This window comes from Rhineura floridana, chromosome 3, assembly GCF_030035675.1.
Source record: "Rhineura floridana isolate rRhiFlo1 chromosome 3, rRhiFlo1.hap2, whole genome shotgun sequence".
NCBI lineage: Eukaryota > Metazoa > Chordata > Lepidosauria > Squamata > Rhineuridae > Rhineura > Rhineura floridana.
In genome coordinates, this window is record NC_084482.1 from 145,106,696 (window position 1) to 145,134,334 (window position 27,639).

Sequence of the window (27,639 nt, forward strand, 5' to 3'; positions counted from 1 at the left end):
ATTATTTTTTAATTTTTTTAAATTGTATCACAATGAAATAAAGCAGGAAAGGAAGAACTCTGATATAAAATGAAATCAGTGGGCCCGTGTAACTCCTGGACTTCAGGTTGTACTTACTGTACTGTAAGCACGAGGTGCCCCCCCACACACACACGCAGGCAGAGTCAGCAGCTGCTCTAGGCTCGGATCGCTATGGCTTGCACCAAGGGACTGTACAGTACAATTGAACTTAAATGTAAAGGAGTCACTTAGCCTTCAGGTCAAGAGTCGCTCAGAGTCGCTCAGATCCCAAAGGAGAAGATGACGCTAACGCTGCTGCCGCAAAGCACAAAGCACGTGCTGTACAGAACGCAAGTTCGGGCGGTTGCGTCAGTGTCTGTAAGTGCGAAGCAAGCGTCCGTAAACAGGGGAATGGTGGAGTAAAGAGTATGTCTGTACTCGCGAGTGTATGTAAAATGAAGGTCCGTAAAGCTGGGTATTCCTGTATTTTAACTTTTTTGTATCTCCGGGGAAAATGTTTGCTTGGGTGAGTGTCCCTTAGTTGGTGGCAGGGCAGGGTCCGGGAGGTGGTTAAGTGAGAGAGATTATGCTTGCTGGCTGGGGGGGGGAGTGGCACTTGGTTTGACATGCAAAGATCTGAGTAGTGGCCTCTGCCTCCCTCCCTCCCTCCCTTATCAGTGGAGAGACCACCATTGCTATCTTACGGATAACAAGAATTATTCTACTACCTCTTTATGTGTGTGTTTATTTTTAATGTTGTTTTAGGTTACTTAGATGTGTAGCAGCCAAGGCCAGCACCTTGTAGGCTTTTTTAAAAAAAAGTAACTGAAATGTAATTGTAGCTATTACTTCTGAGAAAAAGTAATCAGTTACTTTCAGAGCAATTGTAACAGTAATTACTACTTTTGGGCCATGTAATTGTAACTGTAATTTATTACTTTTTAAAAGTAATCTTCCAAGCTCTGTATAGGATTGCACTATAAATATCTTTACAGGTTGCGTAAATAATAAACTTTTTTGACACTCATGCTTACATACATATTTCTTCATACTATGTCTCAATAAGTATCTGACTTCACACTATGCTTGTACATTATGATTTCCTCTATATTTTAAGTGTGTTCTTCCTCGGCATGGTCACGGTTCCCATCTGTGGATTTTATCCTGAAGCACAGATTACGCTGAGATGGAGAGTAGCTCATGGTCACCCAATTTCCATTTTAAAAAATTAATTAAAACTATTGACCTGCAGGCAAAGTTTATGAAGTAGATCCACACAACACATTTAAAGCACATCCAATTTGCGTGACTTCTCCCAAAGAATCCTGGGAAGTGTAGGTTACTCCTCAGTTATAGTTCTCACCACTCTAACAAACTACAGTTCCCATGATTTTGTGGTGGGATTCATGTGCTTCAAATGTGTGTTGAATGTGCTTTAGATGAATGGTGTGGATTTGCCATAGGCATGCTGTGCATTCATTAGTGAATTGAAAAGAACAATTTTAAAAGATACTTTTTAAGACAGGGGAAGGGTTGTAGCTCAGTGGTAGGGCATATGCTTTGCATGCAAAGGTCCAAAATTCAATTTCTGGAAAAGGCTATTGCCTAGAATCCTGGAGAGCCAATGGTAGTCCATGTCATCAATAGTGAGTTAGATAGTACCAACTGGCCTGAGTTGCTATAAAGTAAATTCCTTTGTTCCTAACAGTGGAAAGAGACCCAAGGACCACAGTGACTCCAAAGTATCCAGAGCACAGCCTTGTCCCGATTTCTTGGATGAGTTTCAGTGGGTACAGCCTGAGTACGTCGACAAGGTGCTTGGACAGGTTCATGCAACCACTTCGGTGCTGGATCCTTGCCCTCCTTGGCTAATAAAAGCTAGCAGGGATGGAACAGCCGGCTGGGCCAGGGAGGTGATTAATGCCTCTCTGCGAGAGGGGGTGGTCCCTGGCTGCCTGAAAGAGGCGGTAGTCAGACCACTCCTGAACAGACCCTCCCTTGACCCAGAAAATCTTAATAACTATAGGCCGGTAGCAAATGTTTCATTCCTGGGCAAGGTCCTTGAACGAGTGGTGGCAGGCCAGCTCCAGACACTCTTGGATGAGACCGATTATCTGGATCCATTTCAGGCGGGTTTCAGGCCTGGTTTTGGCATGGAAACAGCCTTGGTCGCCCTGTATGATGACCTTTGTCGGGAGAGAGACAGGGGGAATGTGACTCTGTTGATTCTCCTTGATCTCTCAGCGGCTTTCGATACCATCAACCATCTTATCCTTCTGGGACGACTGGCTGAGTTGGGAGTGGGAGGGACTGCATGGCGGTGGTTCCGCTCCTACTTGGCAGGTTGGCTCCAGAAGGCAGTGCTTGCGGAACATTGCTCGGCATCCTGGACTCTCCAGTATGGGGTTCCACAGGGGTCAGTTGTCCCCCATGCTGTTCAGCATCTACATGAAACCATTGGGTGCAGTCATCCAGAACCTTGGTGTGCGTTGCCATCAGTATGCTGATTACACGCAGCTCTATTTCTCCTTTTCATCTTCTTCAGGTGAGGCTGTCAAAGCGCTGAACCGGTGCCTGGCTGCGACAATGGACTGGATGAGGGCTAATAAACTGAGGCTCAATCCAGACAAGACTGAGATGCTGCTAGTGGGTGGTTCTTCTGACCGGATGGTGGATGTCCAACCTGTCCTGGATGGGGTTGCACTCCCCCTGAAGGAGCAGGTTCGTAGCTTAGGGCATGGGTTCTCAACAAGGGGGGAATTCCCCCCTGGGGGGAATTTTAGGGTTCCAGGGGGGGAATTGGGACCATTATTCAGCAAAGTGTGATGTCCTGTAGATTATGTACAATCTGTAAAATTGTAGTTTGTTTTTAATTTAATCTGCGACATTCAATAAAGTTTATTGAATGTCACAGATTAAAATCGATTCTTGAACATGCAGCATTATTTTCATTTGCAAAATTAAATTATTATTTAAAGACCAGAAAGTGCTCCAAGAAATTCTGTTATAATATAAACTAAGAATTTTTTCTCTCACGAGAAACACCACCGTCACTCGCGAAACGTCAACACGCTATGAGAGACTATCTTGGGAAGGGGGGAATTATATTCTGAACAATGGTGAAAGGGGGGAATGGAGCAAAAAAGGTTGAGAACCACTGGCTTAGGGGTTCTCCTAGAACCATCTCTGTCACTTGAGGCTCAGGTAGCCTTGGTGGCACCCAGTGCCTTCTACCAACTTCGGTTGGTGGCCCAGCTACACCCCTGTCTGGACAGGGATCACCTGGCTTCAGTTGTCTATGCTCTGGTAACCTCCAAGCTAGATTACTGCAATGCACTCTATGTGGGGCTGCCTTTCAAGATGGTTCAGAAGCTGCAGCTTGTGCAAAATGCAGCAGCCAGATTGGTAACAGGACCAGACAGTTCAAACATATAAAACCGATTGTGGCCCGCTTGCATTGGCTGCCTGTATGTTTCCAAGCTTGATTCAAGGTGCTGGTTTTAACCTTATAAAGCCTTACACGGCTTAGGATCACAATACCTTAATATGTTTTTTAATAATGTTTTTAACCCTTTTTAAAAGTTTTTTAAAAAAATGTTTTTAACGCTGTTTTGTTTTAATGTATTTTAAGATCTGTTTTTATAATGTTTTAAAGTGTTTTTGGCGCTTTGTTTGCCACCGTGGGCTCCTGCTGGGAGGAAGGGTGGGATATAAATTAAATAATAAATAAATAAATACCTGATGGACCGCCTCTCCCGACATGAACCCACCCATACACTGCGCTCAACATCTAAGGCCCTCCTCCGAGTGCCTACTCCGAGGGAAGCTTGTAGGATGGAAACAAGGGAGAGGGCCTTCTCAGTGGTGGCCCCCAAATTGTGGAATGATCTTTTTGACGAGGTGCGCCTGGCACCAACACTGTTATCTTTTCAGCGCCAGGTCAAGACTTTCCTCTTCTCCCAGGCATTTTAGTATGTGTTTTAAATTGGTTTTTTTTAAGTGTTTTTAAATTGTTTTTTGCGTTTTAAAATTTGTTTTTATTGTTTTAATTGCTGTAAACCACCCAGAGAGCTTCAGATATGGGGCGGTATATAAACATAATAAATAAATAAAACGTATTTATGCATTTAATTTACGTCTATATACCACTTTATTGTAAAAAAAATCCTCAAAGCGGTTTACGGAAGGAATTAAAACAACAAAATAATTGGTGAAGAGACAGGTATTTAAAAACATTCAAAATAATAAAATCAACAATGAGATTGATGTAAAACATAATTGCTTCTACATGCTTGGGTAGACTTGACTAAACAAAAATGTTTTTAGCAGGTGCCAAAAAGAGTATAATGAAGGTCCCTGCCTAATGTCAGTAGACAGGGAGTACCAAAGCGTAGGTGCTGCCACACTAAAGGAATGATTTCTTATAAGACCAGAACAAGTACTGTGTGGCACCCATAATACAGAAAGCACACACTGAACTTGCCTGGTAGCAAATCAGCAACCAGTACAGATTTCAGAGCAGAGGTATTATGTGCTGACAGGGTTTTACTCAAATCAGCAATCATGCCACAGCATTCTGCACTAACTGCAGCCCCTGGGTCAGGCTGTACTACATGGGGATTTCTGTGACCTTGGCTAACTGGCTGCCAGGAATTTTTAGTTGTTCGGTTAGGAACCCAGACTGGTTATGAGATGCTGAGTTTTCTGCCTTGCTCACAGGAATCTTGTTGTGGTTGGTATGGTATTGCATCTAGGAAATCATCACTGTCTTTTCTTTTTTCTACTTGCATTACATTTACCTTTAACTGCACTCCCTTACATCCACAAAAGCAACAACAGTGGTTTCATGTCCTCAACCCCCTTATACCCACAGATGATGCACCTTGTTTGCATGACATTCTGTTTCTTGCCCAATAGTGGGAAAAAAGAATTCACATACTGGGAAGTGTGGCTGCAATTGCTGTTGTTCCCAATCTACTGCCTATGAAGGTAGACCAATCCATGTGTATTTTCTCTCTGTCAATTATTATTCACTGGAATTGGGTTGACTGTCAAAGTGAGTTTATAGCAGCCCACAGGATAGACAGAAAGCAGCAGAGAATCTTCTTAACTCTTACTCATTTGTCAAACCTCTCTCTGCAGTGAAGGGTCAAGTCTGTAAAGAAGTTTGGAGCAGCCATGATAGAAGGTAGAGACAGGGCATTCCAGACAGGGGATTGCCAAACCTGTTTGGATATGCAGAGGATCCCTTGTCAAGCTTTACTAACAGCACAATCCAAACAATATCTACTCAGAAGTAAGTCCTATTGAGTTGTATGGGGCTTCGTCCCTTAGTAAGTGTGTTTAGAATTGCAGCCTTCAGGAATATCCCTCTCTACTCCTTAGTATTCCCATCTAATATCTCCACAACGTTAGGCTCCTTTCTTCCTACAATGGCCTTCTAGTGATTGGCCTGGCCTGAGGGCACTTAAACCCTTTTTGCCAGAAGCAAGTAGGCTAGATTAAATGTTCCCTACCCAGGTCCCCTAAGCAGGTGAGAATGGACCATTGGTCTCATCTGAAGGATGGTCTCCCCAGATATCATATCATCAGGTGGGTAGTAGTGCCTTTTAGTGTCCAAAGGCAGGAATGTAGGAGACAAGACTTCTGCTGCTCCATCCAGTTTGACCCCATTCCATTCTGGATGAACTGTACGCTGGATCCAGACATCTTTCTTCAGACAGAACGTGCTCAGAGAAAAGTGCACGGAGCAGCAAACATAGTAATGCACATCGTGACTCCAAACAGAAGATATGCATAAACAGTAAGAACATCAAGAACAGCTTTAGCAGTAACGTAACTTATGTGGTAAGTAACACAGGTGATGAACCTAAAAATAGGTTCTAGAGAAATTAGAGAACAGTAAACAATTATCTGCAGACTAGCTAGGCAGCCGTCCTCAGCAGGGAGGGCCCTGATGATATGATACCTGGGGAAACCACCCTTCAGGCGAGACCAATGGTCCATTCCCCCCAGGTAGCATACCATCAGGTGGGATGTACCAAAGCAGTCCCAGTAGGGTGGGCCCAGGCTGCCTAAGATAATGGTAGTACCTGCTGCAGAACTCACCTACTAAACAAGGCCTGCTGAGGCCAAATGATGTACTTTATAGTGTCTAATAACCTGCCAGTTTGGCCTCCCATACAGCAGCAGGAGATAATTACCCTGGTTAACAACTTAAAAACAGGTAAGGCCCTGGGAATTGACATCATACCCCCAGAATTAATCAAGGCACATACTGATTGGTGGGCTCCACTACTGGCAAATCTTTTTACCCAGATAAATCTTACTGGCAAACTCCCCCTAGATTGGCTTAAAGCGGTTGTTATTCCAGTGTTCAAGAAAGGGGACAGGGACGATCCCTCAAATTATAGACCGATCAGCCTTTTATCTGTTGTGGGAAAGCTATATGCTAGCCTACTAAATGAGAGACTGAAATCTTGGATAGAGGAGGAGGATATCTTGGGCTGGGAGCAGGCGGGTTTTAGGAAAAATAAACTGACCATTGCCTAGTTCTTAGTCATCTGGCGGAGAAATATAAGAGCTCCTATGGTAAAGGCCTTTTTGTTGCCTTTATTGATCTTAAGGCTGCCTTCGACTCTATTCCGAGAGAACTATTATGGGTTAAGCTATCCCAGACATCAATGGACAAGCGACTTCTGTCCTTGATTAAATGCCTCTATCAAAGTACAACACTTCGGGTACGCTGTGGAGCTGATGGCAGCTTAACAAATTCCATCCCCGCTACTAAAGCAGTACGACAGGGATGTATTTTGGCCCCCACTTTATTTAATTTGTTTCTAAATGATCTGATTAAGCACTGTCTCGCCGATAATTTTCATTCTCCAAAGCTGGCTGGTATCAAGTGTCCGCTACTGCTATATGCAGATGATGCTGTGTTAATGTCCTTTTCGAAGGTTGGCCTTAAACGGCTGCTACGGGCCTTTATGACTTATTGTGATAAAAATTCCCTTACTATCAACTTCAATAAGACTAAAATTATGGTTTTCTCCCATCGGTCTTTGTTGCATCCATGGTTAATAAACGGCCAAAAGACAGACCAGGTCAGACAGTACAGATACTTAGGGATCTTGTTCTGTGCTTCACTCTCCTGGTCTACACATATTCGGGCTACCATTCAATCTGTAAATAATAATCTAACGGCCATCCTTTGTTTTTTTCTCGTAAAGGGCGGTCAGTATATTCCGGCTGCTCTTCAAATTTTTAAAACTAAAATCCTTCCGCAACTTTTATATGGAATTCCAATTTGGGTACTGTGTTTTAATGCCAAGATCGAATCGGTACTTTCGGGCTTCCTGAGATCAATATTTAGAATGCCATGCTGTGTTTCCGTGGCTGGTTTACGTCTTGAAGCGGGATTTACCTCAATTGAGTGTTCTGCCTGGCTCCAAGCTTTTAGATCTTGGACCAAAATAACCTATGCAAACCCTCCTTCAGGACTCCCAAACTTAATCTGGAGTGACTCATATACCAGCTCCTGGTCTAAAAGCTTCAATGAGAAAATAAAGATTCTTGGCCTTTCAATGGATCTTCTATCCACTATGGATATTGGCACAGCTAACCATATTATTGGCCGGCGTATTAAGGACATTGACCTTCAATATTCTATGGCCAACGCTCGTAAAACCTGCTCTCCATCCTATTTTGGCTTAAATTACCTTTTTCCCAACCATGCGACCTATTTGGATGATTTGTTCATTCCTCGCTATCGGAACTCATATGCCAAGGCAAGATTTAATTGCCTTCCGTCGGTGATGTTAGAAGGCCGCTTTAATGGTGTCCCATATGAAAGCCGTTTTTGTATTTGTACATTGAGAGAGATTGCAACAATTGCACATATTCTTTTCGCCTGTGATATGTATAAGGATGCCTGAACTAGGCTTATTTTACCAATTATTAAAACTTTTCCTGGTAGATCTACCGATTGGTTTTTAAAACATTTTCTATCTGATACAGATAAAGCCATTACTAAATCTGTTGCAAAATTTTTATATGTAGCTCAGCCCATACGTAAAAGGATATTAGTTTGCCTGTTTTAGAAGGACTGACAAATTCCTAATAATGTATCGAATTGTTTTTAGTTGGGTTTTTTCCCCCCGTTTTTAAATCTGACTGTCTAACCAACTGTATATTGGGTCTATGACTGTAAATAAACATTTATGCTTATGCTAGTGTCTAATAAAGGTATTAGGAGAGGACCACACAGCCACCTTACAAATGTCTGCAATGGGTGCGTTGGTTGTGAAGGCAGCCATAGTGGCTGCCGACCAGGTAGAATGGCTGTGACGTTCTGAGACTCATAGGCCATATTAATGCAAGCTGGCAGATGATGAGAGAGCATTGTACTGGTAACCTTCTTCCTAACGCCCTCAGATGCAACAAGACAAAAAGAGTCTCAGATAGATGAATTTTCCGGGTCCTGGTCAAGGCATGGTGTACGTCCACAGATTGCCAGGCCGTCTCAAGGGGATGGGTCAGCTGAGGGCAGAAGGAATACAAGACCATATCCTGACTACAATGAAGACGAAAGAAGCCTCAGGTCGAAAGGTAGGATCTGAACACCACATTACTGAATCCTTGTAGAAGAGACAGAGAAGATGAGTGTGATGCCCCTGTATTTATAATACTGTAAATATGGTAAGTGTGCATCTATTAGAGTAAATGAGGTAAGTGGACTGAGTGAGAGGGGGGAGTACATGGGTTGGAATGTTGATGCGTGTTGTATTATGGTTGGCTGAGCGCTTGAGGGTCCGAAGGTATAAATGAGAGGATGACAGTTGAGAGTGAATTGGGTCGGTTGGTTTTAGTTGGTGGGTTTAGGAGTTTGTTGGTTGGTTCTGGGTTTTGGAGGGTGGATTGAATTAGGCGGGTAGTGAGGCAGGTTATTGACGGCTAGAAACATAAAGAGTAATGCACCTTATGAAACCACACGCTTGTTGACAATACCTTTAAGTAATCTTGTTATTCCCGGTGTATATAAATAAATATTTCTTGGTTTACCTAATGCCTGATCCTTGGCTGGGTTTGCACAGACCAGAAGGGTGGGCAGGGCATATACCAAGGTTGGGAAATAGTATAAATGGTGGCAGCCATGAAGAGATAGTGTAACATCATCAGGTATCGAGAGCAACCCAGGGCTGTATTCTTTATAGGCACAAAGATACAGGGGGGTTGCGGCCGGCAAGTGCACCAAGACACAAAGTAGCAATAAGCCAGGAGGAGACTAAGGCACAGTCTCAAGGCAGTATTGTTTTACAGGGAGTGTCTGGTGGTGCTGCCTAGCAGTGAGAGATCTTTGCTAGAGCTGGTGAGAGAACTGTTTACAGACCAGGACCCTGAGGTGGGACCGTGACAAGGCGGTGACCACAGGTGGGATCCTAGCAGGTGGCGCCTGAGGTGGGATCCTGACAGGAGGGGTCCTGACAGGTGGTGGCTGTGGCTGTAGCGGTGGGATACGAACAAGAGAGAGTCCCTAGAAAGTAGTGTGATTGTGAAGGGAATAACTAATAAAGATAACTTGTGAGTGTGTGGTAAAGTGTGTGAGCTCTGAGAAGCATGGCTGAGTTCTTAAAAATGAAGACAGAAGAGCTGGTGGAGAAATGTATAGCTTTTCATTTACCTCATGAGGGTAAAGGGGTAGATGAATTGCGGGTAGCACTAATCACTAATACATCGGTCCAAACCCAAGAGCCTGTAAGAGAAGAGGCCCCAGAAGGGTGCTCAAGTAATCCTGCCTATGTGGAGTATTTAAGAGAGAAGTTAAAATGGGAGGCTGAAAGATTTAAAATGGAGGCTGTGGATAAGGAAAAGCAGCAAGTGTTGGAGACTGAGAGATGTAAAATGGAGACTGAAAGATTTAAAATGGAGGCTGTGGATAAGGAAAAGCAGCGACTCTTGGAGGCTGAAAGATTTAAAAGGGAGGCTGAAAGATTTAAAATGGAGGCTGAGGAAAAAGAGAAGCAGTGGGTCTTGGACGCTGAAAGATTGAGAATGGAGACTGAGATAGAAGTGGAAAGGTTAAAATTAGAAAGAGAGAAGTTTCATTCTGAGGAGACAAGAAAAGAGAGAGATGAAGCAAAAATAAAAGTCACTCCAAAACATTTTGCTGTGTATGAGCCTGAACAGGATCCACAAATTTACCTCACAACATTTGAAAAGGCAGCTCAGATGTGGGGGCAACCTGAAGATAAATATCGGCAATATTGATCAAATTTAATTAAAGGGGAATTGGCTGAGGTGTATCAATATTTCCCCTCAGACAGGCCAGTGACATATGCTGAATTTAAAGAAGCAGTGTTCAAAAGATTTAGACTGGGGCCTGATTATTTTAGAAAACTTTTCAGAAATTGCCAGATACAGACAGGGAGGTCTTTTGTGGAGTTGGGGGCAAAATTGATGGATATATTTGAGAAATGGATGACGAGTGTGAAAGCTCAGTCTGTGGAAGAGGTGAAAAGCCACATGACATTAGACCAGTTATACCATCAACTGCCACCAGAAATTAGGTTGCTGGTTAACGATCGTTCCCCTAAGTCTGTGCAGGAGGCAGCAGAGCTGGCAGATCATTTTACCTCAAACCGAACTGATTGGATGGGAAAAACACAGAGATTTTAAAATGAGACCCAATACTAATGGCAGAAGGGATGTGGCACCACAGAGAGTAAACCTTCTAATAAAATCAGAAGGACACAGGACACCTCAAATTGGGGCTGTGTATTCTAAACTGGAGGAAAAAATATGTTTTAAATGTGGTAGGCCAGGTCATCTACGTTCTCATTGTGAAGCTACAAACTCCATCAGTACAGTAGGGCCCCACTTATATGGCGGGTTAGGGACCAGCCCCCGCCGTAAAGCGGAAATTGCCGTAAAGTGGAACCCATAGACTATAATGGGGCCATGGCGCAAAAGTGCCGCAAAAATGTCACAAAATGCCGCAAAATCGGCTTTAAAAAGGGGAATTTCCCGCCACCACATTAGCGGAACGCCGGAATGCGAAGCACTGGTAAGTGGGGCCCTACTGTAATCCTGTTCAAGGGATAACAGTGAAAAATGAGCTGAGAGAAGGGGAAACTAAGAAAATACAATTCTGTCAAATAAGCTGGTCAAATGTGCAGGATTTTGACTCAAGCTTAAGAGAAGAGGTGTGTGTCCAAGGGGTGAAATATTGGGCTTTGCTGGACACTGGTGCTGCTCAGACTTTGTTGAGGCCAGATTTGGTGAAAGCTGAGGAAATTTTACCTCAGGAAAAACTAGTTATACAAGGTGTGAGAGGTGAGCCAGAGAGCATTCCCATGGCCTTAATAAAATTGAACTGGAGAGGAAAAAAGGAGTCTTATAAAGTCGGTATCAATGCCCATCAGCATGAACCCATAATATTGGGCAGAGATGTAATGGGATCACAGGGACAGATTTATGTGGTGACAAGGCAAAAGCTTGGCAAAGCTGCAGAAGCCATTTTGTCTGACGCTGAACAGAACAGGGTGGAGCCTGTAAGTGAGCCTGAGGTCACCATAGCAACCCCTAGCAAGCCTGGAGAGAATTTGTTACAAAGTATGAATGTGTTATTTACTGCAGAGGCACAGCCGTTCAGGGATGAGTTAGAAATAAGGAGCCCACTGTTCTTAGATTATGTATCTTAGGCACAGCTTGAGTTGGTGGTGGTTGCAAAGGAAGTAATGGCTGTGGCTGCTGTTCTGTAATTAATTCTCTAGGTGCAGTGGAAGGGAGTTCAGCCATGGTAAACACGCACACGGTAGAGGGGAGCGGTACCAGGCACGGTTGTCCAATGAAGGCGATCAATCACGTCACACACGCACAGACTGCAGGGTGTGGTGAGACAGCAATCAACTCATGCACAGGTAGAGGGGTGTGGTGGATTGAGGGAGGCAAGTAGAACATGCCCACGGTAGAGGAGAGTGGTATGACCTCAAGCAGCCAATTCCTTAATTATTCAACACACACACAGGTAGGGGGGTGTGGTGGATTGATGAAGGCCAGTAGAACACACCCACGGTAGAGGGGAGCACTATGACCTCAATTATTTAATCCTTCCACAAGCAGCCACTTCTTATATTTTCTTTCCCCCCCTCTTTCGCTTCTTTTTTCTTTTTCCCTTTATTTTTATATTCTTCCATTTTATATATTTGTTTTTATTAAATATATATATACATATACATATATATATATACATATGTACACACACATATATATATATATGTATGTATGTATGTATGTATATCATATATATCTATAAATGGGAATATCCTCAAACTTCTTCCTCCTTCTTCACTGTCTCCTGCTTATTCACTATGCGGGGGGGGGGGGAGAATCAGGTACAGAGCAGCAACAGACAGGCACTGGTGACACGGGAGAAGAAAAAGAGCAGGATAAATGACAGCTAAAATGGTGGACAGATGAGGGAAAAGCGGGGAAACACAAAACAGCCTATGCTGAAGAGACGGAAAAATGGTGAGCAACAAGGCGAGAACCTTATCAGCAAAGCAGAAGTATTGCTGGCCCTAGTGCCACTGAGTGAAGCGAACTGCCATACACTACGAGCCAGAGACGGGAAAGCGCTGATGGAATCACCGCCACAAGATCTGAGGCAGGTGAAAGTGACTGTTGCCTGCAGCCGCGAGCTCCAAGGAACCTGTCAAGCTGCCGTGAGCCGCCACGGGCAGGAGTGATCAGAGCCACAGTAGCGGGCTCCAGAGGGGAGGCCAGGAGAGCTGCCGTGAACTGCCACAAGCTCTGAGGGAGGGAAAGGCACAAGGCTCAGAGCAACCCGAGCTGCAGTTGCGGGCTCCGGAGGGGAGGCTAGATTGGAGCTGCTGCTTTGAGCTCCAAAGAGAAGGACACAGCCGCGGGGCCAGGCCCAATAACAAATGGAGCTGCAGGTGTGAGTTCCAAGAATGGGGGGGAATCAGGTCTGAGAAACGGGCGGGAACGGGAAGGAAAGGCCGGGATGGGGGTACACACCAACCCTACCAGAGGCCCAACCCAGGGACAACCACCCCCAAAAATACAACTCTTGTTTTTTTAACACATAAAAAGCACAAGCACAAAAGAAACAACCGATACTAAAGAGGTGCTAACAAGAACAACAAAGAACAAACTCACAGAGCTAAGGCTAAAGGATCCAACCTAGGACAAAGGCAGGAATGGAATGGGGTCAAACCGGATGGAGCAGCCGAAGTCTTCAATCCTGCATTCCTGCCTTTGGACACTAGGAGGCATTACTACCCACCTGATGGTATGCTACCTGGGGGAAAGGAATGATTCCATCACTTCACCTGAACCTGGGAACACCATCTTTTAGCTATGATCTCTATCTTAATTTCCAATCAGACAAATGTTTGTTGGAATTGTATGCTTCAAGCAACTGTGGCTGATGCTTAATGTATCATGCTTAATGACATCACTAGGGCCTGCCCCCATAACATCACTAGGGCCCACCCCTGAAATCTCAGGGTTTGGGATGCTTCTGACCTGGCAATCCTACTTTCTTGCCATATAGGATTCTGAAGACTTTTAATGTAAAGGAACACAAGAACATTATACAGATTAGAACTTAGTAAATGGAAGCAGCAAAGTAACATCGAGTATGAGGTCCCTTCTCTATAGCTGTAATGAAATAACTGTCGTTTCAATATTTTTTCAATTGCCCTTCAAGCTGCTGCTTCTTTTTTCTCTTCTGACATCCACTTTCAAAAGTTCTCTTCGTCGTTAAATGTTTTGTTTAGCCAATGATACTGTAAAAATAGTCTTTAAAATGGTCTTCAGATTAGATAAATAGGCCTCTGGCCCCCTGTGGTACTGTAGTGGGTGAGTTGCATGCTGGGAGTTGTAGTTAGAGGCATGGAGCAAAGCTAGGAGAAAGAGGAAGTAAGATGGCAGAGCCAGAGTTGTTGGAGTGTGGCCTCGTAAATTAGTTTTCAGTTTTCTAAGATCCTGAAATAAAGAGGCTTCAAGTCCTTATCTGTGGTAGTTTGTAATTCCTAAAATACAACATCACTCACCCCTCTATATTTTTGTTGCTCACCCAGAACACCAAGTCTGGCTACAGCCCTGAGTAGTGATATATGGAGAGCTGGGGGTGGGAAAGTGGTGAGAAGAGGATTAGCAGAGATTATGCCTGGTGTGGAACAAGGACTTTAAAATGCGTTGGTAGGCTAGCTCCCATTGTCTGCTCATGAGGTTGGGTAACCTGGTAACTGCAGATTTACTCATAATGCAGGAAAACATACGTTGTCTGAGAGAATACAGCACTCAGCAGATGATGTGTGACCATTGTGCCATGTCCTTCATAAATTGGGATGAATGAAAAGGGATACAAAAAGGAAATACAGAACAGTGCTCTCATTAAAACAGTGTGCTACTGTCTCTAGAAGGTTATATCTTCACTGATATTGAGTTCTGGACCACAAACTGAAAGGGACAACAAACAGAAAACAGGTGACTCTGCATTTACCTGTCGACAAATAGTTGGGTTCAATGATGGGATGCTCTCTTGGGTCTGTACTTTTCAGCTTTAGCCATCCTATGCTGGTACTCCGCATGGGTCCAACATGAACCTGCAACCCCCAAAGAAGATCTGAAATATGCTATCTGGATGTTCTGTTTAAATTAATAGAATTTGTAAAGCTGGATTCTCATTGTAAGTTGTTCACAGTATATTTGATTACAAGAGTAAGAAAATCCACAACTTAAAACATGTTCCATTTTAACTGTGTCTGCTGTAATAAAACATTGTACAAAAACACTAAAAATAAACTACATTGTCAAAAAGAGATTCAAAATAAAGTTACTTTAACTTTAAACTGTTGGGGTTCTTTTTGGGCCTGGGAGCACATTGGAAATCTGAAAAACTGTCATGGAGACCACCCAAAAAAAATCACATAAGAAAAACTGGCAGTGCTCAAATTGATGAAACACGGGCACATCCTAGACACAATCAAAACAGGCAACTCCCACTTCCCAAAAAACATGCAACACACACAAACCAACTCAAATAAAAAAATCAGACAGAACACCCCCACCCTGAAACAACCACACCCAACCCCCCGAGGCAAAACACTATCTCCCCAAACAACCAACTTGAAACAAATGCAGACACAACATCACCACTACCAAACAAGCATACACAAAAAGCAGACATTTCATATTCAATTCAATTCAACAACAGAATCTCCAGAAATTCAAAAACAGAACCTCCAGAAATACCCCCATAGTCACTCCTCCATCCCCCAATCTTAACAGAGAGTGACAGGGTCCCTTTTTTGTCTTTTCTGATGAGTTTTGAAGGAGGCAGGAAGACCAGGCACTGCCACCTAGCTTCCCCACCTTCTTTCTTAAGAAAAATGCCTCTGAGCCTACCTTTGGCCTAAAAACATTCTGGGGAGTGGAGACCTGTGCTTTTCTTTCCAACTGTCCCAGCCAGAGCCAAAGGTAAAAGAAAAGGGAGGGGGGGACTCTGCAAAAATGGTTTGCATCTGTGTTGGAATTGCTTTTTAATATGTTTTCAACCTTTTTTTTAAGATGTCTTGAAAGCTTTTTTAAAAAAAATGTTTTTAAAGATGTTTTCTTTTAATGTATTTTAAAGTCTGTTTTCATGGTGTTTTAAAGTGTTTTTAGTGCTTTTGTTTGCCACCCTGGGCTTCTACTGGAGGAAGGGCGAGATATAAATAAATAAATACATGTTTTTTAAAAAGTAAAACAAGCAGGAAGAAGGCAAGAAGCACCACAATAAGTCCGATGGAGAGGAGACAAGCTCCGGTACTTACTGAAATAATACACATCTTATTTCAATACAGCCTCATCTCAATCTAACACAATCAAAAATGAGGAGCAGCAGCAGCAGACCAAGGAAAATATCTGGGGATGCAATGGCACCTGTGGGTGTCACATTGGCAGCTCCATAAATGAGAAATTGTCTGGTTTAATTGCCTTCCTACTGTTTAATGATAGAGAGTAACAAGGATTTCCAAGGACGCAATATGACTTTTCTATTACATGCTACAGATAAAGTAATATTATGCCAGCATAGTTTGTGAACAACTCTTCTGTTTTTTTGTAATTGGCATTGTTGCACACCACCCCAATCTCCAAGCGGCGCAAGCCTTCCAGGGGTCCCTGAGCTTGTCCAGGGTTCAGTTTCCTTGGAAAGAAGGTCAGTGGAGACTATGGTATCCTTATGATATATGGTTTATTTACACACATTCACAGCCTGAGCATAAAATTGAGGGGTTCAAAGCATCAGCACTCCAATAGATCTTGCTTTTCCATTGTGCAGAGTGCAGGCCTCTCTGCGTGGCTCCAGTTTCCAGCCTTTCCTCAGACACACAAGCCTCTCTTTGGCTCCAGGAAAGGGGGGGGGGCTCTCCTGAAGAGTTTCAATAACAACAGGATCTCCCTGGCCCATTTGCCAGTTAATGGGCACTTGACCATTAGCCCACCTGGCTACTCTATTAGATTACCAAGAGAAACTCATCTGACCAGCGGAGCAGGTTTCTCAGCTGCAGAGCCCACCTCCAGGTACAGGGTTCCAAATCAGAGGCTGGAAAGGGACTCAGAGAAATCATCTATCTCAACCCACAAACCCATAACACTATTCTTGTACTACTCACTTGGTAAGCTTCCAGTTGAGAAGCAACACGTCCATGGTCAATCACCTGAGAAGGGAGGAAGTGGAACTGAATATCTGGGTGAGAAACTCCAGGTCGACTTCTGATAAATCCACCAGACTCCAGGTGGCCAGTTGCTCCATCACCTGCAAAGTGGAAATACCATAGAGCCGATTCAGAAATTGTGCAAAAGGGAAGACAGCTTTGATTATATATATCCTTTTCCATGGAGGGAAATCAAATTGCTGACAATATTCTCTCTGAGGTTCTGAGAGTTGACTCCTGTGTATGGAGGCAGAAGATGTGGTTGGAGAAGAATGCACTGAAGAAACTGTGACTTATGTTGATGCTAACTTGTCAATAGTAGATGCATAAGCCTTCTCAGAAGCTAATCCCATTAAATTCAATAGGATTTACTCACAGGTTAAAATCCCATTGAATTCAGTGGGAATTAACTTCTGAGCAGACACTCATACGATAGCGCTTTCCCAGAAAAGGTTCATTTATGCAGTATGTCTACCTCCATTACAACACAGATATATCTACTGATAGATGAATCATCTAATATATAGATATACAGATCATCTTTACTAGTCAAACATTCTCCCCGTTCACAGTGCTCAGAGGTATGTTAGTTCATGTGGATAAGCCCTTTTTATTTTAAAAGTGAATTTGATACCCCTATCTACGTAGAAGCATCACATGACATAATTAAGTCATACCTGTACATTTCCAGAACCATTCAAGCCCAATCTTGATCATCTGAAGAGGCTTTTGTGCTTTATACAATGTTATAGGTTGAGTGCACTTCTGTTGTACATACACTTCTAAATGATCTTGAAGATTCTGGCCAACTCCTAGTAGAAATGACCAAAAGAAAATATCAACATTATATAAGTATGAATTGGATCCTAAGATAAGTTTAATTTAAGGAACTACAGTAGGGCCCCCGTTTTTGGCGTTCCGCTAATACGGCAGCTTTCAATTAGAGTAAGGCCCCACTCATACGGCGCTTGTTCCACTTTTACGGTGTTTTTTGGGCGTCGGGTGCCATTTTATTGACATTCTGCTTTTTGGCAGGTTTTGCTTTTAGGTGGGGGTCTGGAACGTAACCCACCGTATGAGTAGGGCCCTACTGTACATGGAAGTAATGTTTCCTGTGCCCTCCTGCCCTCTGTAGCCCCATACTAGGGATGAAAAGTTCTCTCAATTATGGTACTCTCAGTTTCTCATTTTTTCTAATCTTAAATTGTTTTCCACATTTCTGCAGCAATTTGCATTTTTTTTAAAAAAAATCCTCATGAAAATTCTCCAGCATTTTATTGCAAATTTCTCCTAACACATTTTTGTAGGTAGCTTTGACAAACGTGCACATTTTTGAAAGCAATTTCTCATTTTATAATGCATTTTTGTATATTTTCATTCACATGTTCATTTCCATATGCACTTTCCTCTAACATAAACATTTTATAAACATTGGTTGAAAAACTGCATTGCAAAATTTGAATAAGTACAAATTTCAGAGGACTGTGTTTCAGTCCTCATATTGTTTCAGAAAATGTGGATTTGATAGATTTGGCTTCAAATGTGAACTGAATCAAATTTCCCGCCTATCCCCACCCCACAGCCTACAAAAGTCCTCTCCAGAGGGCTAGAGAACCATCCTAAAAATGTGGAATGGGGCATGGAGTGGTGCTAAGGAAATGAGGAAGAAATAGCCCCAAATCAGTTGAAACGATAGGACAAGTTAAGTTAAGGAAGTTGTTGGAAAAAAAAGCTTTCCCTCTCCTCCTCTTACCACATCTCCCCATCCCACATTATTTAGGAGGGCCTCTCAACCCTCTAAAGAGGGCTTTTGGGGGTGCAAGTGGCTGTAGCAGAGGGAAGAGGGGATGACAAGCTTTTCTTCCATGAACTTCCTTTAGTTAACTAATCTTACGAGTCCAAGGCTATGTCTATAAGCAAGCATTTGATCAATGTACTAAACACAATATTATATACAAACCTGAAAGATGGCAGACAAGAGGAATTCCTAATTTTTTTAGGTCATCTGCATTTCCAACTCCAGACAGCATAAGTAGCTGTGGGGAATTTATGGCACCTCCACTTAAAATAACTTCCTTATGAGCAAAAACCTGAAACAAAAGAAAGCTAATTGTAAACAAACAATTTTGATAGAACAAAATCAGTATTTAAAATAACCTTTCAGAGAACAGCTGGGTCGTATTTGTGGCTGTCAATTTCTATACTACTTGTGTTAGGCCCTGAGATTTTGGAGTTCAGACAGCTAGGCTGAGATTATTGTAACATTCATTTATCATTTAATTTGGAATAAGCCACCCCATCATAGGTAACAGTGATACTGGTCTTTCCTGAAGACCCAAACTAATCTGATTTCCTAATTTTTTTGTGGCACCTGCACAAACTATTTTCCAAAGTTTAGTCTTAAACCAAAAACTTCAACTGATTATAAACCACATAGTTTGTGGTGTTATTTATTATCTCCAAACCTCAAGAGAGCTTTTTCCTCATCAGTCATTTGCTAGCTGAATGGCCAATGATTAGTTGTGCTAAGTAGGCCCTTTATTTTAAGGAACTTAGTCGCAGTGAAGGTAAAATAAAATGTACTGCCTTCAAGTCAATTCCGACTTATGGCGACCCTATGAATAGGGTTTTCATGAGGCTGAGAGGCAGTAACTGGCCCAAGGTCACCCAGTGAGCTTCATGGCTATGTTGGGATTCAAATCATGGTCTCCCAGGTCGTAGTCCAACACCTTAACCACTTTATTCTTCACAAGTAATGAAGTAAAATGGGCACTGTAAATTAAAGCAATTAAATGAGAGCTATCAGCTGGGGAGTCCCCTGTTCAAAACTCCACTGCCACACATCTAGAGTATAGAGATAAAAATATTAGCCTCCCTTCCAGGACTGGAATGCACATGAAGTATTCTGAACATGAATTGTGTTATATAAATATTATTATTAAATATATTGCCTTCTGTTTTTAGTCTACTCCACATAAACTAGAATACTCTTTTAGTGAGGGTTTTTTTATATGGCAGAATTTATGTCTCATTTTTCCTGGGAAAAACAAAACCCCTTTTTCTCAATTTCATAATGGGGATGCAGGCTAGACCAAACTAAGCCTCTATCCGCTTTGTTCTATGCATGCAGCGCAGAGACTTTAAAAGACTATAAAGTCCTGTGCTAAAAATGAAAACGATTTCAGATCTTTCAGATAAATCTCTCAGATACAGTAGGGTCCCGCTTTTCGGTGTTCCGCTAATACGGCGGCTAAAATTAGAGTAAGGCCCCACTCATACAGTGCTTGTTCCGCTTTTATGGTGTTTTTCGGGGGTCGGGTGCCATTTTATTGAAAGAGTTCCACTTTTAGGCAGGTTTCGCTTTTAGGTGGGGGTCTGGAACGTAACCCGCCATATGAGTGGGGCCCTACTGTATATAAATTTCAGATCAACTTCTGTTTGTGTCAGCCAGGTATCTTTATATTCCAGGATATTAGTATTTTGTGATGTAATATAATGTATTAGATGCCAATATAAAAGCCTGAAAGCCTGTTCCTGCTATGTGTGTTTAAAATTACTCCAGAGCTGCCCCCTCCTTTGGGAACCGCACCAAAATTCAAGCTTTAATAACATTTGGAAGATTCAAAGAACTTTGAGGACTTGTGTTTAGGGCTCAGGATTAGATTAGAGAGGGATGAGTTTTAACACTGTTTTAACTGTTGAATGGTCTTGTCATATTTTTCTATGTATTTTATATCTTTTTTTAACCGATTGTTCTTTTGAGCTGGAGCGCACAATAAATGTAAGTAATCTTAAAAACAACAACAAAATTGTAACAAGACTATAAAACCATATTCTCCATGTTTTTGTTTGCTTGAGATTTGGGTAATGAGAGTTTTGAGAGCTGTCCACACTTTACTGAAATTAAGGAAAACATTTACATACACCTGTCCAAAGTCAAAGTGATACACAGGCAGCCAAGACAAGGGGGCTATTCTGGATCAAGTAATATAAGAATTAAAACCTAACAACATACTTCTATGAGCCATTGTGTTAATAACTGTTTAGGAAGGGCAAACTATTTAAAAGATGGGGAAGAAATTCTTACAGATAACTAGAGGCCCGAGCAGGAGTGTTTGGTCGGAGCTCTACAAACTTCTATATTTTATTTCACTTATTGATAAGAAGTTGATTAGGAGAGCATGTATGTATTTTCTTTTTACTTCTTTTTAAACTTAACTTTTACTTTTTAATTTTTTTAAACTTTTACTCCAGTTATTTTAACTTCATCTGAGCTCAACGTGATTCATATCTGGTATACTGCAGCCTTTTTATATTCTTATATTTGTTATTTGTACTCACCTCTGTACTGCAAGAACGAGCTCTGCTAGCTTTGCTAGCTTAATAAGAAAAAAACAGGGTTTTTTATTATTTTTGTAAATACAATGATTTGAGCAGAAGAAGAAAAGAAACAAGAGATAAGGTGTCCTTCCAGCAGCAAGTAACCCCATGTTACAAACAACAGTGAGCAGTGAACAGAGTAAATTGGGGCAGATGTATTTATACTGCTGAAAACAGTTTAAACAGCTCAAACTTCATTCTGGGAAGCCAGTGTCAGAAACTGCATTAAAAGATATGGTGCTCACCAGAAAAGGCTACAGGACTCAGGGGATTGCCCCCTTGAAGGGTATGCCCCTATAAACAAAGCGAAAAAACGCAAATCACTCAATTTTTTTACGAATGGAGAAGATATAACATATGCCCTCAAAGATTGAACATATGCCCTCAAATGCCCAAAATTCCATCTTAGATTGGACTTTAGACTGTAAAGGAAATACTCAAAATCATAGTGAGACCGTACCCTGCGCAAACCTAGCAGCTGACCTGGCATTTGCTGAGCACAAGGCAGGGTGAACATAGTCATTTGCAAAGAACAATTAGTCAAATAATCAATTAAAACGATCTAATGCTTCAGCAGATTAAGGAGGTGGCCATCAATGAGGAAAAAATAAATCAAAATGAACCCTCAACTCAAAATGAGTCACCACATGGTGATTGTTTACCAATTGAGGGCTGGATTTATTTGCTCATGAAAGAGATTTAACATATTAAATCCTTTTCATCTGTGAGCAACAGTCTTTTAACAATTCTGGTGGAAACACATAAAAGAATGAAGAGGAGAGGGGAAGGTTTGAAAAAGGACTCGTGCTATACTAGGGCCCCACTCATACGGCAGGTTAGGGACCAGACCCCCGCCGAAAAGCAAAAAACACCGAATAGCGGAACATAGCATGATGGGGAGCCAAAAAGGCCGCATCAAAATGGTCGTGCAGGCTCTAGACATGTTGTCAGCCTTCCACACACACACAGAGTTGACTGGAGCAGCAACCGCAAGTTCCGGAGAGATCGCTTGGACCACAGAGCCAGATCAAAGCTTCCCCCCCGCCAGTCGACCGGAGCCGCAGCAGTGAGCTCCAGTATGATATTTTGGGCAGCCGCTGCAAGCTCCAGGTGGGCTGCTGTAGCAGGTGCTGCCGATCCAACCCTAGACCAGGGGAAGGAACCCACAGTTGACCGGAGCTGCAGCCGCAAGCTCCGGAGTGATCCTAAAAGCAGCTGCTGCGAACTCCAGACAGGGCCGCTGTAGCAGGCGCCGCCAATCCAACCAAGAAGGACATAAGCCACCACTGTAAGTTGCAGGCAGGTGCAGCAACAAGCAGGCCATGCTAGAGTGAACTCCCACTCTAGCAGCCTCCGCTGTCCCCCCAAAAACAGAACAGGGCTAGGTAGGTAGAAATGGGGAAGTGGGGGGGAACCAAGTAGGCAACTACTGTACCCCAAACTACCTTAAAGGGCAAGGGAGCCTGCCGTGGATCGCAGGGAGGGAGCTGCCCACTGACCTGCCTACGCCCGCTCGCTCCCTCGGTCCAGACATGTGCCCGCAGTCCCCCAACCCTGAAGAAAACTGCTGGATCAGCAGAACGCCGAGAAGCAGAACGCTGAGAAGCGGAACCCTACTGTACATATAATTCCAGGTTTCAAACAAATGGACTAACTGTGCTGAACAGAAAAGCGTGCAGGAGAATGTCTAACACAAAAAAGCCCAGCATTTCAAAGAAGGGGGTTAAAAACTTTAAAAAGAGCAAAAATATTAAAAATACAAAGCCAACACATTATAAGAAAATGGATTTTGAAAAACTTTTCAAATAATTATCAGAAAAAAGTCCTAAGCAAAAAGTTGAACAAAATACCAGGAAAAGTCCTAAACAGAACGCTGAGCAAAATATCAGCAAGAGAATTAAAAGGAACTTGTGGACGTCAACGATAAGTTCCTTTTTGAAACTAAATTTGTCTCCTCCACACAGCATACTATACCAATGCAATCTCAGGACCAGGTGTGTAAGACTGATATACAAGTTCCTTGGACATATCCTGTCGACAACAAATTCACTTCAAAAGCAGACCCAAAACTGGCAAAAATTGGAATTTAGTGCTGAATTGCCAAAAGTTAGTTTTAAACAACCACCCTAAACATCATGGGTTACTAACTCAGCACGAATGTAAACTGCATCTTTTGGAAATTCTGCAGAAAGTCCTCCAGGGCTTATTTTCTTTAGCCGATATAGTACACGTGGAGTACCTATTTTATAACTACACGTATGCTTGTGCAGTGGCTACTTTTAGAGATACAGTTTAGTCAGTGTTGTCTTTGCTTCTAGAAATGCCTGCACTGAGAGCAACATCTCAATTTCAATATTTTTTTAGAACCTAGCCCCCCCCCTCGGCTCTGGATACATACTGCAAAATAAGCCCAGAAAGCACCTCAGTTGTAAAGACTAGTCACCCCAAAAATCTAATTGATTTTGATACTTTTAATGAAATATCTAACAATAATGAAGTCCTGCACACTTGTGAGCACAATGAGCATGAAGATGCTTGGGTTCATGCAGCAAGGCAACCCCTCTGAGAAGAAAGAATTTGTTAACGGGGGGGAAAAGTTATTGGACTCCTTTTGTGCATTACCTCCAGAGGCCCAAGATAAAATCAGGATCAGACTAGACCTTTTAAAATCATATTTGGTAGATAAGCAGATAAGGAAAAATGGTTGCCCAAACAAAGCAAGGGAACACAATGATCTAGCACAACTGCTTGAAAACCTGAAAAGGTGATAAGAAGCTGCTCTAGGGCCCATATGGGTGCAGAGATGCCCCTTGAGTTTTCAAATTACTGCAGAACTCAATTTACCACTAAAGGACAGTCCCATTAGTAACTACTTAATCATCACAATACTAACTACAAACACTCAGAATAACAAGTCTACACCTGGCTTGAAATGAGATTCCTACAGGAGGAGGAACATGGTTCACTGGTGAAGTCAACTAATCCTGCTGGTTGCTTAATAAATCAAGCAGCCCGGGTGAATTCAAATGTCATCAAGCTGAGCTCTAGTACTGAAGCAATTGAGTACCTGGAGGAGGAATCTGGAACCATTGAGATGTCCCCTGCAAAGAATCTTAAACAGAGAAATAATTACTTTCCCTCAGAAAATATGGGTGGGCAGTGCCGTCAAAGGGAGGAATATATGAATGAAGACCAAATAGCACAGAATGTGAAGACCCAGAAAAATCCTCAGTGGTCCATTGCAGGCCCGGAGTGACAAAAATCACAGCAGCCCAGGAACCATCTGACATTTCTGTTCTGGAACACTGCAGGCTGGCAGTGTAAAGTTGCTGACTCTTCCTTTTTGGACTTTATAAATAAACATGATATTATACTGCTTCAAGAAACTTGGGCAAAGGAGGGCCTGGTTTTAAATGGCTTCGCTGCATATTGTCTTGATGCAGACCCCAGTTCTAGGGGAGGTCGCCCTAAGGGAGGTCTTGGGGTGCTGGTATCTACTGCCATTCAAGTGGTCACTAGTAAACCAGTCTCCTTAGCTGATCTTGCAACTCCTTGGTTATCAAGCATTGGTCAATCAGCCTATAGATAATAAATGTTTACCTGCCCCCTTAGAGATATAAACAAAGAAAATTGGTCCAAATTAGAAGAGTATATTACCAAATTGGCCACTTTGTATCCAGAATCCTTTGTGATTATGGCAGGTGATCCAAATGCTAGAATAGGACAGAATGACCATGCATTGTATTCCCATTCTCACAAATGCCTGCCCGATCATGAGGAGGCCCATATGGTTCCCATTAGACAGTCCAAAGGGCTGTAACTATGCTGGCATTTGTCTAATGCAAATGGTTAACAGACTGGATCTAGTAATTCTGAAAGGGAGTGTGGAAGATGACTGTAATGGTGAATTTACATTTCTTTCAGGGTTAGGAGCCTCTACAACTGATTACTTTATTGTTTCATATGATTTATTAAATTTAGTGTCTTGTTGTAAGGTGGGCAAACGTATTGAGAAGTGAGCACCTACCCATGGTTTTATCCTTGAATTAAGAGCTCAACATTTTTACAAAGATTATGAATTGATGTTGAACTGAGGCAGAGATAAGAGCTTCACGTGTCAAGTGGTCAACTACAATAGGAAACATTTCAACAGAGTCGTTGTACTTGGAAGGTAGTCTATGCCACTGTGAAGCTATGTTAACAGCAGATTCCCTGAGAACAGTACTAATCTTGTTTCAAGAATTGATTTTCTCTCTACAAAATTGTTTGAAAGCTAAAATCCCGGCAAGACTAAATTCTAGTAAATCCAAACACTGGTTCAGTCATGAATGCATTGACATGAAAAAAATCCCTAATTGAAAAATACCAGTTATATAAGGAAGAAATTATGCCAGTATTACCTCCTGAATGGTTTCAATTAAAGAGGAGATATAAGGCTTTAATTAAAGTAAAAAAGAAGCAGGCCACAAAAGAGATATGGCAAAACTTACTTAGTGACAAGATCAAATGATTCTGCAACTTTTTGGAGAGTGGTCTCAAGGGGCTACCCAAAAACAACAGTTAACAGGGACAGCCATATTTCCGTGAACTCTTGGGAATTATACTGTAGTGCCATCTATGCAACGGGGCAAAGTTGTCACCAGATATCAAAAGCAAATATAAACAGTTTCCCCAAGTGGCCACTGGTCACCTCCTATGAAGTTAGAAATCTTATTTCTAAATTGAAAGCTAGCAATGCACCAGGGAGCGATAATAACTCACCAGAACTCCTTAAGACAAATACAGAGGGGTGGGTTCCTATCCTAGCGTCATTATTTACATGCATTGATCACACGGAATGCATCGCAGAGGATTGGGGGCTGGCCATCATTATTCCAATATACAAAAAAGGAAAAGGTCCTGGAAATTATAGACTAATTAGCTTGCTGAGTATAATCAGCAAGTTATATGCTTCTCATTTGCATGAGAAACTATTAAACTGGCTAGAGCAGGAAAATATACTTGAAGACGAACAGGCCAGTTTTAGGACGGGACGGTCCACAGCTGATCAAGGACTTGTTCTTCAACATCTTGCTGAAAAGTATGCTTTATCAACGAAGAGCGGTCACACAGCTTTTATTGATTTTAAACCAGCATTTGATTCGATTTCAAGAGATAGACCATGGGGAAAATCTGAGGCCACAAATATTGACAGGAGACTCCTTATATTAATGCATAGTCTTTATAAAAACACACGCTTGAGGGTTAAATGTGATCATGTTGGTCATTTGACAGGACCCATTCCCATTTTTAATGGAGTTAAACAGGGAAGTATTTTGGCTCCCACTCTGTTTAACTTCTGTATATACTCTTTGATCAAATCCTTAACGAAGGTAAATTCACATCCTCCCAAGTTGGCAAACAGACTCCTGTCAATCCATCTCTATGCAGATTATATGATACTTCTATCTTTGTCAAGCATCAGTCTGAGAAGACTTTTAAGTGCTTTAACCTCATATTGTAAAGAAGAACGGCTGGCAATTAACTATGATAAGACTAAGGTCCTAATTTTTAATAGGAGGACGACTAAGCATCGATGGCAGATTAACGACCATCAAATCGAGCAGGTTATTATCTATAGATATCTAGGTGTAACCTTTCATTCAACAGGCTCATGGAAAGTTCAAACAAAAAATCCCATTGCAAATGCTCAGAGAAGCGTAAAGGCACTATTTGTTTCTTTTTTACACCAAAGGTGGTCAATATATCCCTGCAGCCATACACATTTTTGTCGCCAATGTTATAGCCCAGATGTTGTATGGCTCCAAGCTATGTGCTTTTGATGATTCTGCCCCCTTTGAGGGCGTACAAACTAAATTTATAAGAGCTGTATTAGGAACCCTGACATGTATCCCTAATATAATTTTGTGGTTGGAGGTGGGCCAAATCTCTGTAAATATATAAGATAAACTTCTGCCTAAAGCTGATGTTTTTTCCAGTGGTACTATTAACGACTTGGATGAGGAGGTACAGAGCATACTTATCAAATTTGCAGATAATACAAAATTGGGGGGCATAGCTAATACCGTGGAAGACAGAAACAAAATTCAAAGGGACCTTGATGGGCTGGAGGATTGGGCTGAAAACAACAGAATGAAATTCAACAGGGATAAATGCAAAGTTCTACACTTAGGAAAAAGAAACCAAATGCACAGTTATAAGACGGGGGATACTTGGCTCAGCGGTACGACATGTGAGAAGGATCTTGGAACTGTCATTGATCACAAGCTGAATATGAGCCAACAGTGTGATGGGCTGCAAAAAAGGCAAATGCTATATTAGGCTGCATTAACAGAAGTATAGTTTTCAAATCGCGTGAAGTATTAGTTCCCCTCTATTCAGCACTGGTTAGGCCTCATCTTGAATACTGCGTCCAGTTCTGGTCTCCGCACTTCAAGAAGGATGCAGACAAACTGGAACAGGTTCAGAGGAGGGCAACAAAGATGATCAGGGAACTAGAAACCAAGCCCTATGAGGAAAGACTGAAAGAACT

The 27,639-nt window shown here is 42.2% G+C and overlaps 1 protein-coding gene across 13 annotated transcripts in view; it reads right to left on the bottom strand.

Moving 5' to 3' along the window:
• Positions 1 to 27,639, bottom strand: part of CHDH (choline dehydrogenase) — an 84,229-nt gene that overhangs the window by 33,877 nt on the left and 22,713 nt on the right. For all 13 annotated transcript variants that reach the window (XR_009761483.1, XR_009761482.1, XR_009761480.1 and 10 more), the window contains 4 exons: positions 18,688 to 18,817; positions 17,405 to 17,539; positions 16,686 to 16,828; positions 14,531 to 14,633 (listed from right to left, as the gene is read on the bottom strand). Coding sequence is in view for 9 of the 13 variants with exons in the window: in XM_061618229.1 (XP_061474213.1) it covers positions 14,531 to 14,633; positions 16,686 to 16,828; positions 17,405 to 17,539; positions 18,688 to 18,817 (511 nt within the window). In the remaining 4 variants the exon portion in view is untranslated. The remainder of the gene's footprint in view (positions 1 to 14,530; positions 14,634 to 16,685; positions 16,829 to 17,404; positions 17,540 to 18,687; positions 18,818 to 27,639) is intronic.